The sequence below is a fragment of the Poecilia reticulata genome, chromosome 7, assembly GCF_904066995.2.
Source record: "Poecilia reticulata chromosome 7, P_reticulata-male-v2, whole genome shotgun sequence".
Classification (NCBI taxonomy): Eukaryota; Metazoa; Chordata; class Actinopteri; order Cyprinodontiformes; family Poeciliidae; genus Poecilia; species Poecilia reticulata.
This window is the reverse complement of record NC_088836.1, coordinates 3867459-3883464: the sequence shown is the minus strand read 5'-3', so window position 1 is coordinate 3883464 and position 16006 is coordinate 3867459. Positions and strand designations below refer to the sequence as shown.

Genomic DNA, 16006 nt, shown 5'->3' with positions numbered 1-16006 from the left:
AAACACAATAGGAACATTGTAATGGACTGCAAAGGAACAGGACTGCTGGACTTGAGCCTTGGATGGTTTTATTGGAACAGAAAAAAGTCAATTGTCCAGTTCTGAACATGTTAAAATGGACTGCAGTTACATGAGTACCCAACAAAACACTGACTACATGTAAAAAGACTAGCTATGTTTCATACACAACATTACCAGCACTTGATAGAGTTTGATGGTTTTGCATTTCTATGAAGACAGGTAGTTTTAATTAACTTGCAACAAAATTATTTAAATTTACTAGTGAAAATGAACTTTAGAGTGACACTGACTTGGTGAACTCTTAAAAAAAGTTCAGACATCTCTGAATATGTTCTTCCACTGAAATGACTGACTAAAGTTGACATTTTGTTGTTTCGTAGTTTACCTTCAAGTCATTATCTAATTGTTATATTAGATAAATGACATATGAACACTGAAAAAAATTCTTAAAATCCTGATGATGCAAAAAAAAGCTATGAAAATACAGTGAAAGCTTTAAGGCACAGAGGGACAACAAATAGCTTTAAAATACAAAAGGACTGAGACAAATTCAGCATCAGTAAATTATTACTTCAACTTTTGTTCACTGAGAAAAAGGAAAGTGTCACAGTAGATAAAATAATAAAAAAAAACACACCAAACAAACAAAAAAATCAAACAAAAGTTGACAGGTAAATATCATCACTACTCCTCTTCACAAGGAGAGAGATGAGACTAAATAACAGCACATTACTACTTCCCAGTGGCTGACTGGAGGGGAAGCTCACTAAATCTATGTTGGATTTAATGGAAATGACAGAGGGGAGTTTGGAAGTACAAAACAGGAGAGCAAAAGCAATCTTGACACCATGCTGTAGTATCACAGAAAATATACGGCTATTTTCAAAAGATAATATTGCAATGCATTTTAAACCCAGCAACACTCTCAGGCAGAAAATGGCTCATCCAAAGGATTAAACACCCGAACAGGAGCTCAGCGATGTGGCAATATTTATCTCTACATTGGAGAAGCTGACCAGCAGCTACACAAACTGCTGGTTCAACACAGAAGAGCAAACTAAAATTGAGTCAAGAATCACCGGTTCATTTACATCTATAGGACAAGTTACGCTCATTTAAAAACTGCAATGTGCACACTTTGGAAAGTGAAGCTAAATGGTGTGTGACAGAAATAGAAGAAGGCATTTACATTAAACATAAAAAACCCCCAGCAATAAGCCGATGACATGGTCTCATGATTTCATCTTTCTAACGCCAAATACCCCATTATGTCAACTTGAGAAAAAATGTTCTGGTTGTTTTGCAATTTTGAAAAAATTAGAATACAAAAACAAAAAATAACTTTTCTTCGCACTTTGTTGATGAAGCTCATCTTTGGATGATAACTTCTGAGGAACAAGCTGATAGGTCAGTCACTTATTTTGGGTGGCATTAAATTAGAATGCTGTTAAATAAAAAAGCAAAACGCCTTGGAACTACATTTGTCCAGTGTAAGAGAATGAAAATAAAAATCATTTAGTTCTGGCTTGTTTTATTCTCTTGTCCTCCCAGATTCATTGATGCCTGCGTGGAAATAAAAGCCACACAGAGTTAACATTCAGAGCTCCACATCATGCATTTTCAGAATTTATTCTAACATTTAAAAGTATAAAATCACACTGACAACACAGACTAAAACAAACATTAATTTACCTGAAACAAATAGAAAAGAAGCAGAAGAAAGAAAGAAAAAAGGCAATGACGTCTTTGGAGAGTTGCAATAGCAAATCTGATTCGTTCCTCTGGGGCCCTTACTTTTATTCAAAAATGTGTTTCATTTGTTTTAATTTATGCAATTATGCGATTAAGGCGTGTTGTTCTCGTTGTATGGATAGACCCAGTTACGAATTACTCAGTTTGGGCAATTTTATTACCTTCTGAGACCTGTTTCATTTCAGGGCTACGGTGCTTCTCTATCTAGACAAGGGAGACCTATAGGGTCATCTAGAGCAAGCTCTTCTCATGCCAGTTTGAAATGTGATGTTACTCCTAATTCATGGTTGGAACAAAACCTCTAGTCTTTTCACCAGAGTTCAACCAAAAGTTAACCTGTCTTAAGCCTATTTTATTTCCCTGTCGTGTAATTCCTACAAATACAGATCTGTGCAGTAATTTTAAATTGACATGAAGCCTGGTACACAAAGTGGTTCAGAACTTCTGCATCCTTTTAGATCAAAGCGCACATTTTAAGAATAAAACACTTGTAGAAAATACCTGAGCATTTTCAATATAAACACATTCATTCTGAACATTTTCTAATTAATGTTATGCTAGTTTTGATTATATTTTACTAACTGATATTACATTTGGCCTAAGTTAGAGACTCCATGTAGTTGTTAATATAAAACTACAAATTAGACTACTTCAAATCATATTAATTTGAACAAAATTGTATTCTATTAATTGAATTGCAATTATTATTAGTATTGTGCTGTTAATTTGTTTGTTCTTAAGTTTTAGTGTTTCTCTGAGGGAGATGACTTGAGATGTCTCCTCGCTGCCTTTGTGCCAGTTCATTTATGACGTGGTTCCTTCCTGATAACAGACATTCGTTTCTGCAGGGCTAATTAAAGTCCTCTAAGATGTTATTCAAAGGAACCTTGCTTAATCCACTATTTTCACATGTCGTAAAATTTAACTGTATTAAACACTAAGAATATTTATTTTCCTCAATACCAGATATGTCATTTATTAAGCAAATTTCTAGGGGTTTCATCTGTTATCCCTGAAACGCTGTTAAGTTTAGTTGTATCTGGTCCCATACTGCAGTAGAAAAATTCAGTGGGTTAAGAATTTTTGAGTAGTACTTGGTTTTCAATTTACAGATAAGTTCTACTTAAATATTTCATCTGCTCTTGTGCAAATTGAACCTTGCAAATAACTAAAATATTTCCCAAAAAATCCCTTTCAGTTTTAGGTGCAACCATAGTTCTGCTGCTTTCAGAATGCTTATTCCACACACTTTTTCTCTTTTCGTTGCTCATCTTTTGCGTTTGTCTGCTTTCACATTCTCTGTTTCCCATAACGGAGTGCTTTCCCTTTATGTGGTCAGACGTCAAGCTTCGCTGGTTGCTGACGGCCTTCCTTTTGAATGTTGTTTCTATTGCTGTACCGTCACAGATCACTGGCCAGAGTCTAGAATGGCACCAGAGGAGTCTCCACTCATACATTTCCTGATGATGCTCATTGAAAGGGTGATTTTCTGCTCGTCTGGAACAGTAAGACATTCGCATAGATACATTTCTACTGTTATGAATAGAGCAAAATTGAACCCACTGGACCAGGATTTATGTCATGTTTCTTTGGATAAGTGACAGATTTTGTGATGACATTTAAAAACAACACTTTAATGTTCGCAGCCGAGAGTGAAGCGGCCGGGATGAGGCTCAGTGCCTCCAAATCGGAGGCCATGGTCTTGAGCCGGAAAAGGGTAGAGTGCCTTCTCCGGGTCAGGGGGGTCGTCCTGCCTCAAGTGGAGGAGTTTAAGTATCTGGGGATCTTGTTCACGAATGAGTGAAGAAGGGAGCGGGAGATCGACAGGCGGATTGGGGCAGCGTCTGCCGTGAAGCGGACGCTGTCCCGGTCCGTCGTGGTGAAGAGAGAGCTGAGTCAAAATGCGAAGCTCTCGATTTACCGGTCGATCTACGTTCCCACCCTCATCTATGGTCATGACCGAAAGAACGAGATCACGGATACAAGCGGCCGAAATGGGTTTCCTCCGCAGGGTGGCTGGGCTCTCCCTTAGAGAGAGAAGCTCGGTCATCCAGGAGGGACTCAGAGTAGAGCCGCTGCTCCTCCACGTCGAGAGGAGCCAGTTGAGGCTCGGGCATCTGGTCAGGATGCCTCCTGGACGCCTCCCTGGTGAGGTGTTCCGGGCACGTCCCACCGGGAGGAGGCCTCGGGGAAGACCCAGGACACGCTGGAGGGATTATGTCTCTCGGCTGGCCTGGGAACGCCTTCGGATTCCCCCGGAGGAGCTGGAAGAAGTGGCTGGGGAGAGGGAAGTCTGGGCCTCCCTTCTGAAGCTGCTGCCCCCGCGACACGACCCCGGATAAGAGGAAGAAAATGGATGGATGGACTTTAATGTTAATTTAGAATTTCTACCCATTGCAAAATTCACAACTTCATAACCTGAAACTTTGATTTGGTTTGATTTTGCGTTCCATGTTATCAGTCTTGAGTCAATGCTTAGCTCTTTAAAATAACGTGACAAAGAAGTTTCCTACACTGAGATGGTAGCTTCACAGAAGATGCGGGTTTCAGCAGCCTGCAATGCCTCATGGTTCTTAGAAGAAATATTATCATTACTGTTATTAATATTGTGTGAATTTTGAAATCAATTAGAGAAACAGCAGATTAGTAGAGAACATTAATCCTGGTCACTGTGCTGTTGGTTCTGTATTTCTAACCATCTGCAATTTCACAACATAATTGCCAGAAACCTTTTCGAGTTGACTTTGCAATACATTTTACCATGCTTGAGCCAGAACTGTAAGTTTCATCAAAATCACATCACAAAGCAATTTATAACAGAAAGCCGGCAGCTAGACAAGGATCTGTCTCTGCGAGGGTCAAAACGCCTGGCTTGTACCTAGAAGATCGTAGAATCTGGATTCTACAACCTGCGGTGTTTTAGAAGAAATTTTACCATTGCTGCTTATATTCAATGACTGTTTGTTTTCCATGTGTGCTGACATTTAGAGATGTGATCATTTCAGCATTTACTGTGGCTTAGTTAAAGCACCTGTCTAGTAAACAGGAGATCCCGTGTTCAAATCCCAGCAGTGCCTTTGTCTTAATAAATCTGTTTAAATGCTGGACGTATGCCTTATTTCTTTTAGATATGTGACATATGAGGGATTTAAGCAAATAGTTTACCACTAGGTGTACTTTAATCAAGCACACAGTTATTTGTGGCTAGAAAACACTGCATGCTGACAAAACAACCAAAAATTGTGAAACAGCCCTCGGGTCTTCTTTTTCTTTTTCTTCTGAGGTTTTTGGCAGTTTACAATCTTGGTGTATTACTGCCATCAACCAGACTGAGTGTAATCCACAAGTTTAACTCATCCTATCTCGTCAATACCAATATATAATAATAAAAAAGAAATTAAATTCTCTCAGCTAACTTTGTGTCCTTTAAATACTTCATGAGTGCTTTAATTACACAATGTGACTTAGACTTCCCTAATATATTATGGCTACTGAAATGCCTGTTACTCACTCCATTACATTGTACAAAAGCATGTTCAACTCCTTCTATTTCTCCACAATGTGGATAAGCCCCTGATGGATGTTTCCCTTTAACATTTAAACCACTGTTTTGACTTGTGTGCCCATTCCTCAGCCTAGTTATCTTTCCTCTTGCCTCTTCATTATATCGTTACTTCTTACAATTGCCTCTTTTTGTATTTATGCCTTCGTCTCCCCTCTATATTCCAGCTTTAATAATTGTTTTTATTTCTGTTCTCCTTGATAGGACCATAAGTTTAATTTCATTTGCCTGGACTGCGTCTCCAGCCAACCTATCTGCTTTTTCATTACACTTGATTCCTATACCAGTTGAACTTATTTTTCTTTGTTGTTGTTTTATGCTATAAATAAAAGAACTAACTTCATCTAAAAGATCTTGATGACTAGCTGATTTTCCACTTTGAAAACTAGCTAAGCAAGACATTGACTTTAAGCAAATAATTCATTTACTGGGTTAGATCTTTGCCTATAGCAACAACAAAAATGAAGCTTAATCGCAGCGCTTTACGACATAGAAAGCAGTTTACGACAAAATGTGAAGACACAGTGGCGCTTTACGACAGGCATGTTTCAGTTGGTAGCTTGTTCTTAGCTGGAAAGCTAGTCGTGCATAATTTCAAATTTAAACGCGGTTATATTACGGTACAGGGACGCAACCAGGGAACAATGGATGTTGGAGAGCTCCTCAACTATCAGGTATTCACTCTTGTCTTTATAGCGAATGAATTTTTGTTTAGTGACCGAATCCACTTGAACTGTTTGCAAGTAACAGCTTTGCAGTAACAAACCAAAGAGCAGACTGCTATTTAGAAACGTTATTTACGTCCTTTTCTTTATTTATCATCTGTAAATGTCTAATATTAACAGCCAAATCGGCCATGCATTAGTTTAATCGTTCCTAATCAAAATAAACGTTAGTCAGCTTAATAGCTTAAAGTTTTTGCTATAATAAAGAGGTTAAAAAAAGTAGAGGTTTTCGCTCATTGTAACTTCAGACAACTTAATTAGATCTACCTGGTTCTATTTATCACGTCATGTTTTTTTTCTTTCTGTAATGTCGACAAATATGCATAATTGTATGAAGTGTTGACCCACTCCTAATATTTTATACTCTTTCTTTCAACTTTTTGGAGTGAGTTTCAAATCATACCTTCGCTTCGAGTGATGATAAATGGATCAGAACATAAAGCTGAAGACGAAGCTTTAGTTGGTTTCCATGTCTAAAGGGCGATTCCATCAAATGTTTTACTACCTTCCGCATTTCTAATGGACTAGTTTAAAAACTACTACACCTAAGCTGGATATTTCATACTGGGATTTGTGAAACCTTTTTCTGATTTGTGAAAACTCAATAAAAGTTGATTTCAGATGTTTTTGGGATATTGGTGACATAAGAGCTGCTCCAGCTCCAAAACTACGACACCTAGACTCTTCACCCTGGTCTATAATATTCTGCTCTAATAGCAGAATATTTTAATCCATGTTTGGGATTTGTGAAAGTTTTATCTGATTTGTGAAACTTCAAAAAAGGGCATTTTTTGCCCTTTTTTTTCCGGTCTCAATCACACATGATCTGCTCTAATTCCAAACCTACAACACCTAGACTCTTCAAACCTGGACTAAATTATTCTGATCTAATAGCAGAATATTTAAAACCATGTTTGTGATTTGTGAAACATTTTTCTCATTTGTGAAGCGTCAATAAAGGGCCATTTTTGCCCTTTTTTAAAAATCTCTGTTACACTAGAATTGCTCTAATTTCATAACTACAAGTAGTGGAATATGCCTGACAACTCATATCTCATTTGACAGCAGATTTTTTGTCATTTTCGATGGTGCATTTGCAGTGTAAACAAGATGGAAAAAAACATTGGGTTTTAATATAGGCCCAGTCTTACTTCTGGTGTCAATATGTAGAATAATCAACATTGGCTGGTAGTATATTACCGACCAACATTGGCCGACATGCAGATATATTTTGGATCCCTAATGAAAATACTTAAGTAGCGAGAGAAACCGTGTTGCAAAATGGCTGGCTTACAGGTATAAGATGGAAGTAGACTGAGAGAAAAAGTCAATCTGTTGTATAAATAAAACTTTAGTTTTCTCTCATAGTACTGTTTTGTGACAAGCTGCTATTTCCTGCAGCTGTGAGTGTTCATAATGGTTTCTGATTAGTTATCTACATATGGTCCAGTTTTTATGTTGAGTGGGTTTTAAGAGGTATTATTTATTATGAAAAACTTGGAAGACTCTACAATCTGACGGGGAATATGTGGGGGGAAATAAACATTAGGGTGATGGCCTGGCCTTGGCCTGTCGTAATAGGCAATATTTCAGTCATTCAGTTAATTGCTAGATGAATTAAAACAAACTCAATAATTTTGATTGGCCTGAATTATTGTTTTTCTCTTCTCCTCTTTAACCAAAAATTGGATGACAGAAAGTCTTCAATCTGGTACTTTGGTCTTAACTATCCACATTTTTTTGAAAGCCGATTTTGTTTATAGAGACTTTATATTATTATTTAAATAATGATTATTATATTACTTTTTGTTCATTTATTTTGGATATTTAAAATGTTTTCCAGTTCCAGTGTTAAATGTTCATTAGAATTTTAAGTTTATGGGTCTTTCAGAATGTGTTCTTGCATCACTACGCCATTATGTTACTAGAAAATGGCCTCAAAACATTGCTTATTGTTTATTGCAATAATTTCAGGGAAAATGTATCTTCCAGCAAGAAGTGCAGTGGATCAGGCCTACTTGGAGCTCATTGTAAAAGTTAGTTGGACAAAAATACCAGTGGAGACATGCGAAAGACTTGTCTGCAATAAGAAGTGTTTGGTTGCCAGTAATGGGATTCTAGTTAGAAAGAAACCTCTTAGTAGTATAAAATAATAAATGTAACTTTAAATGTTGTTCTCCTTCAGCCTGACAGAGGAGCCAAGCGCCCGAGGGGAGAGGATGGAGGAGCTGCAGGAGGAGATGACAACTCCAGAGGAGGGAAGCAGCAGAAAGGTGTGGGACCGAGGGAGGCAGCCAGGTTCAGGGAGGTGGGAGGAGGAGAAGCAGGAGCTGAAATGAAAGAAACCGAAGAGCCGACTGGAGACAGGAAGATGATCTTAGAGAAACTGATGGACCAGGATGGGGAAGAACCAGAGGTGAGCAAAATTACCATTTCAGTAATACAAATATTACTATTATTTGACAAAATTCATATGTAAAACAAAGTGAAGCAACACATCTGTTGCAGTATGCATTTAATGCACCCAACATGAAAAAATACGTTTTGTCATCATCAAACCTGTTGGAGTTAAGAAATAAATTTCTGATTAATAGGCGATTGATTTGTTCATCATTAGTTTGAAATAGTCTCAAACTTCTGGCATTTTCTTATTTTTCATCTTCTGCTTTTCTCCATCACACCAAACACAGATATTGTGTGATTGTAATAATTGTCCTGGTGAAACGCAATAACTACTTATGATTAAGTACTTGTATGGCATAAACTGTGTAATTTTGAAAGACTACTTTCTCAAGTCATTTCTCCAGCAGGCCTGTCACGATAACATATGTGTCTTGCTGGACAATAAATTGTCTCAATAATTATTGTGATAAATGCCAATATTGTTTTAAGACCATTTTCTAGTAACATAGTGATTATTGCATAGTAATGCCAGTGTTACGACTGGCTCAGGGTCGTAACAAAAACAGTAGACCATGCTGCGGTTAAAGTGCAAACAAATGAATATTTATTAACAAAAACAACAATGGATTGTGGATATCAGTATCAGTGGTGTAATGCAAAGGCTTGGATGAGTTGTATGAGTGCATATGGAAGTGTTGAAGTGCCAAAACAAAGACAAACTCAAAAGTGCAAAAGGAGGGGAGCTGAGGCCTGGCAACCAAACATCACAGCGGCAGAGTGGACGCTGAGGGCGACACAGAAGACGGAGACAGCCAGGTTCAAGTACTCTGCGCTCCCAATCAATGGATCAGAGACACCTGCACAGGGGAGGAGCACAAAGACAGACAACAAGACACCCGCAGCCCAGCCTACAAGGCCCAGGGCTGTAACATCCAGTTTTTGCTTTTTAAAAGATCAATGAATTGTAATTTTGTAACCAGCACTTGGCACTGGAACTGGGAGATATTTTAAATATCCAAAATAAAACACGACAACCAAAAAAAATACATTTAACATAAATAAAAACCATTCAGGTGAAAAAAAGTATACTTTAGTACACTTCAAACATACTTAAATTTGTGAAAGTACACTTTAAGTATACTAAATATTAAGTGTACTACCTATAAGTATATCTGAAGTATACTAAAAATACACTTGTACCAATTCCGTAATTAGAACTTTAAACACACTTAAATATAATTGTACCAAAATACACTTTTAATATATTAAATAAAAGTATACTTTAAGTCAGGGGTGTCCAAACTTTTTGCAAAGGGGGCCAGATTTGGTGTGTTAAAAATGTAGGGGGGCCGACCTTGGGGGACATTCTTTACATAGAACAGAAATATATTTAAACAAATTTCAGCAAGCCATTCTGTGTTTCACATTTGCTTTTTTATTTTAATTTCAGCGATCTTAAGCATGTCTTTTGGTTCATTTGAAACATGCATATCATATGCAATTGAATAATCACCTAACTTCTCTTTTTTAACACTAACTTTTTTCTAACGTTAAACAGAAGTAATTGTACTCTAGTGTGCAAATTACATTTGAAACATAAAAAAATATCTCACCATGGCTGTTCAATATTTACAGAATCTTTAAATAAAATAACAGAAATGAGCAAGTGATAGTCATATCAACAAGTGCAGGGCTCATTTGACATTAGTAACTATAAATGTTGATTACATTTTTAAAAGTTTATTATTCTGGAGTGAAAACTGAAAACTTGTCTGAATTTATGACTGATTTTGATCTTAAAAAACAAAATTTATTCAGAGACTTATTGTAAATGACAAATGACGTGTCTGCATTAATGTGATGGGTGATACTGAGATCTGGACTGCAGCACATAGGCCAGGTTTGGCTCAAAGGCAGTGATATTGATTAGGCCTGTCATGATAACAAATTTTGCTGGAGGATTAATTGTATAAAAAATTATTGCGATAAACGATAATATTGTTTCAAGACCTTTTGACGCTGATTTAATGGAAATGACTAATAATACATGCGATTTCCTGATAAATACACTTTATTTTCAAAAGAACACATAACACTGGAACTGATAAACTAAATAAACAAAACAACCAAAAACAAAAATAAAAACGTACTTGAGTAAAAACTAAACAACATAGTGGAAATAAATAATGCATTCAACCAAAAGAGTGCAGATTATGAACTCTGTATACTATATTGCCCGTCAGTAATCACTAGATTTAAATAGAGAAAATGGGCACATCCGACTACCTAATGCAGTATTTCACACTACACCATTTTTTGCCTCTATTTTCCCCTTATGACAATCTTAGATCGTTGGCTGATCTAATCGATCATCCTGCAGTGTGTGGTGTGTTACGGTAGATCATCGTGGCCGCTCCGATCTAAATCAGGGGTTTTCCCCGTCTGGGAGCTTAATGCTGCGCATTGAATGTGACAGGTAGCCAATCAGCGTGGATTCTCCTCCATGCTTTCTGAGGGGAAATTACGGAGGGGAATCCCAAACAGCTGAAACGGCGCAACCGAAGTCCAGCAGACATCGCAGATGATTTGTGGAATCATTAATGTTTATTCAACATTTCGTGCAAAAAATATAGAAATGACAAAGGGAGGAGTTGGAGCCATATTGCTCTCAGTTGATAAACCCGGTAAGTTTTTAGCTGTTCTTCGTTAACGTGACATAAATAGGTTATAATGATTTTCATTCAGTCAGGACTTTACACTGACTCTAGTCACATGCATCACAGGTAGATTCTAGTAAAGCATTGATTAATGGCTGATATTAAAATTAGTTAACTGGACTTGTAGCCATTATTTTGTGCCCATGTGGCTGGACACCACACGCCACGACGAACCCGATCGAACCGTTATACCCAGGATTTCTGTCGGCTAATGTCTCTCAGGGTTTGAAAATGGGCCAACAACTCGTCTAATGTGCACTGGACATTAGACTAAGGAAATGAGGAAGGGAGGGTCATTGGAGAGCACCAGAGCTGAGCCTTTTTTCATTCAGTGTCATCAACAGAAAGAAAAAAGGCTGGAAGAGACGATAAAGACGATAATTAAAATGAGGTTGATAGGTTTAATTTATAGTGCGATTAATTGATTTATTGTTTATCGCGACAGGCCCAGTATTGATGCACAAGATGTCTCGTGAGAGTCAGTTAGCCGTGTCCTCACACGGCTCTTATTTAAGTTCATAACCGAGAATGTCTTCTCACACAAATCTGTCGACCCCAACAAGCTTAGCATTTTCTTACCAAATGCTCAAATCTCTCGAAACCTGTCCTTATCCAGCTGTCGGTAAAAGTTGGCGAGAGAAAGCTGCTGGTGCCGACCAGGGCTCTCTGCGTCACACTGCAGCTCAATGAGCTCCAGCTGCAAAGGGTCTGGAACATCATCTGTGTCCACGGAGAAAGGTGATGAAAAAAGAGTGATCTCCTTCTCGATAGCTGCAAAATCCCGAAAGCGTTGTTTAAACTCTTCAGTCAAAGATGAAATATCTGATGCGTACCGCCTCGTTTGCGCACTGACATTGCTCTGTGGGAATCTGGTCATGATTTCTTGAAGAGCTGAAAAGTGCAGCATTGGGTCGGGTTGGCGACAGGTGTCTTTCAAACAGTTGCAGCTTGGTTTCAAAGGCTTTGATGTGTGAATATAGTTGGCTTATGACTGCGTCTGGTCCCTGGAGACTGGTGTTCAGGACATTAAGGTGCTTTGTAACAACAACTAGAAACCCTAAATCAGCCAGCCACATAGGGTCACTTAGTTCTCGCATAGGTCGTCCTTTTTCTGCCAAAAACTCAATGATTTCTTGCCTGAGAGTAGAAGCGTGACAATGCAGAACCCCGACTGAGCCATCTCATGTCAGTGTGATAGACAACATCTCCATATTCCGCATGAATCTCGCTTAGAAACTGTTGGAACTGACGGTGGCATAGCGCTCTGGAGCGGATATAGTTTATAGCCTTTCTCACCGGTTCCATAACATGTGATGTAAAACCTTATAATCAATGGCATTAGCTCCAGTTCACACTCCAGACCAGATGGTGGCGGTATTGCACATTTTCATTTATTTAAAAAAACGCCACAAAGAGAGAAAACAACTTGAAGCAGGGAAGATAACAGACGCTGTTCAAATTCGCCATTTTTACTCGCTTAATAATGCCTTAAAAGCAGAGAGGGCCTTGACAATAGTTACTAATTGTGGTAAATTCAAGCTGGTGACGTCATAATCCGAGTTAGACGACAACACAACGGGACAACAACCGATGGAAATGAAATGTGTGTCACAAAAGGAGCCCGGAGGGACGAAGGCTGCTAAGTGTTACTAGCTGGTGGTAAGTTTGCTTATTAATTATCTTCATTTAATTATAAACTGTGCAGTAAAGATATATAACTTACGTTGGTTTCTTAAATAATTAATAAATTTTATTGTGACTTGTATGATTATTACTATAGCAATCATTCAGCTTCATGTTATAACTGCATGGAGGTTGTTTGTTGCGACTTATACTTTAATTCATAAACTAACCTGGTGTTAATTAAGCTCCATAAGACAAAGAGACTTTGATATTGTGAGGTTGTTGTTATAACTCGTTCATCAATGATTTTATCTTCAACATATGTTTGCAGTCTAAGCAAATGAAGATGAAAGAGGAAGTCAGAGAAATCAGGTGTTAGAAACATAAAGACTTTCTGTCTCAGAAGAAGCTCTGACTCCACCAGGTCACCAACCAGCTCTGAGGATGAACCTCCACATCGTCTTCATGATGTAAGTTTGTTTTTTCAATGAGGAGCTAGCTACATTTTCAACAACAAAAACTGCTGTGTTACCAACACTAAGTGCTTAATAAACATGATTTGATTTAAAGGTAACTGGACAGAATTTTTCTCTTCTTGTTAATCTAACATTTATCTTTCATTTTTTTATTTGTTGTTGGCTTTCGTCAGGGCCCTGTGATGGACTGGTGACCTGTCCATGGTGAACCCTGCCTCTCATCTGATGGCTGCTGGAGATGGGTACCACCAGCCCCCCTCACCACCCTGCAAGGATCAGCGTGTTCAGATCATGGATGGAAAGATTTTAAGGTAGTTTGTCTCCTTAAGTCCACACTTAAAACAGCTTCATAGTTGATGCCAACATCAACTGACTCTATGACATTGCTGACTATTTTTTTCTACTTCTAACATAAACAGGCAAAGAAAACATATCCAGAAATGTTTTTCCACCCCAGGCATCTGGTCCCAATCATCATCAGTTCTGATGATGTCACATACATGGCGAGTCCACAATGTCTTAAAATTGTAAGTATTATTTTTTTATTCTCTTTAAATACAAACACTTTTTCTGTTTAATTGCTCTATTGTTCTTTTTGTAGGTTTCTGTAAGGTGCAGTGAACGGGAATGTTCTGTCGTTGATCCTCACTGTCATGTTTTATTGTCACACTTAAATTTTCATGTTCATGTGTTCACTTTTGATGTGTAAACTGATAATTTATGTAAAGTTCATAAAGTTGTGAGTAAAATTGGACAATTTTAAAATGTCGGTAATAAAACAAAATATTTGAATTACCTTGAACATCTTGTGTAATTAATCTTTCCATGTAATTGTAGCCTAAAACAATGTAAGTACTGTAGGTACGTAGGAATAAAGACTTTCACGAGTAATTAAAATTGTAGTTTATTATCAATAGCAGGAAATCAAAAATAAAAATTAAGTATAATTTACTTTACTAATATATTAATAGTATATTTAAAATATATTTGAAGTATATGAAATATATATTTTTAATTTAATTCTGAGACAGAATTATTACACTCAAAATATAATTAAATCAAAATATAATAAAGCTCTGAAATCTATTTAAAAAATATACTTTAAGTACACTTGAAGTTGTTCCAAATAAGTACGTATACTAAAATATACTATTAGTTGTAATTTAATACTATTTAAATACTACTAAAGTATACTAAGCACAAAATTAGTTGTTCCAAAATAGTAGTTTAAGTACATCGATAAAAGTATGTTAAAATTTAGTATACTAAAGTATACTTTTTTTCACTTGGGTACCACACTGAAACCATAAATAAAATGGATTATGATGTCTCTCTAAGTAAATGTTCCCTTCAAAAAATATTAATCATCAGAATGGATATGATTGAACTCATTTTTAATTGATCATGTGATTAAATGATTCTTGGCAGGCTTACTCTTCTCTGGTCCTACTGTATTCTTGAGGTTAATCAATACTGCACACCAAGGCCTTTTAAAAGGTCAAAACATTTTATTTTCAGGTGTGTTTTTTTCTGCTAACCACTTTCACTGTTAGGGTAGAAAGTGAGATTTTTTGCTAATATTCATAGCGTTATTCAAGTCCAAACCTCTAATTTCACACCAATTTTTTGCACATATCCTGAAACTATTCCCTGATGGTGCAGATAATATGAAAGAAAATGACTTCAGGTTCAAATACATGCTGCTGGGGGTTTTCGCTTGTAAGTTTAACGATTAAATGTTTACTGGGAAATTTTAAATCTAAAAGTTTTGTTCCTGTGTTCTTTAATCTTTCTGGATCAGCAGAAACTCTAATTGAGTCCATAACCTTCTCCAGGCGAGTAAGTTAAAGTCAACACAATATTTAAATGAGTCCTATTAAATAAATCAATAGTAGACATTGAATAATCATTTGATCTGGCTTACTTGATAATAAATAATTGTTCTTACTGTCTCAGCTGAAAGTAAATTAGAAAAACAACTGTTGGTTTCATTCAGTTCACCAGATAATAAAGACAATAAATGTTTCTGTCATTTGATTGACTTTGTGTGAAATTGCTTTTCTTCTTTTAAACAATTTATGATGGAATTTAAAAATAACTTATTTAGACTAGCACTGTGGTTATTATACTACATCATTCAGACATTGTCTATTTGCATCTTTTTAGCTGTATGTACATCAACACAGGAGCTTTGCGGTTCCAGTACAGTTCATGCTTATAAGTAACAGGATTCAATCGGATCCAAAACACAACAGAGAAATAAGTATCTGATGCTGGGTTTTCAGGTTTCCCTACTTAGAAAGGATAAACAGTTCTGTAATTTTCTTCGTAGGTACACCTCAACTTAAGACAAAATATAAAAATAATCCAGAAAATCACTTTGCCTGATTTTTAAATAGTTGACTAGCATTTTATGTAGTGAAATAAGTATTTGATTGCCTAGCAACCAGCAAGAACTCTGGCTCTCACAGTCCTGTTAGTTCAGCTTTATGAAGCCTCTTCTATCCTCCACTCATTACCTGGAGCTGCACCTGTTTGAGATCGTTGCCTCACTTATTCCACTGCAATAAAATGTGATTTTTTTTTATTTTTTATTTTCTTATTTTTTTTGGAGGGGGAAATTATCTTTTTTAGATTTTGTCTCGCAGTTGAGGTGTACCTGCGGTGAAAATAGCAGACCTCTTCATTCTTTGTAAGTGGGGAAACTCAGCGGTGTATCAAATACTC

At 36.9% G+C, this 16006-nt stretch overlaps 1 protein-coding gene and 1 long non-coding RNA gene across 2 annotated transcripts in view; both read left to right on the top strand.

Moving 5' to 3' along the window:
* Positions 1-5849: 5849 nt before the first annotated feature.
* The window catches only part of ctnnbl1 (catenin, beta like 1), an 89987-nt gene continuing 79830 nt past the window's right edge, over positions 5850-16006 (top strand). The window contains exons 1-2 of the mRNA XM_081608599.1: positions 5850-6009; positions 8246-8476. Coding sequence (XP_081464725.1) covers positions 5980-6009; positions 8246-8476 — 261 coding nt within the window. The 5' untranslated portion in view covers positions 5850-5979. The remainder of the gene's footprint in view (positions 6010-8245; positions 8477-16006) is intronic.
* LOC145552159 (uncharacterized) lies at positions 8793-14075 on the top strand. The gene is made up of 5 exons (XR_014088108.1): positions 8793-12839; positions 13135-13273; positions 13453-13590; positions 13699-13806; positions 13881-14075. It is a non-coding gene; the product is annotated as an uncharacterized LOC145552159 (long non-coding RNA).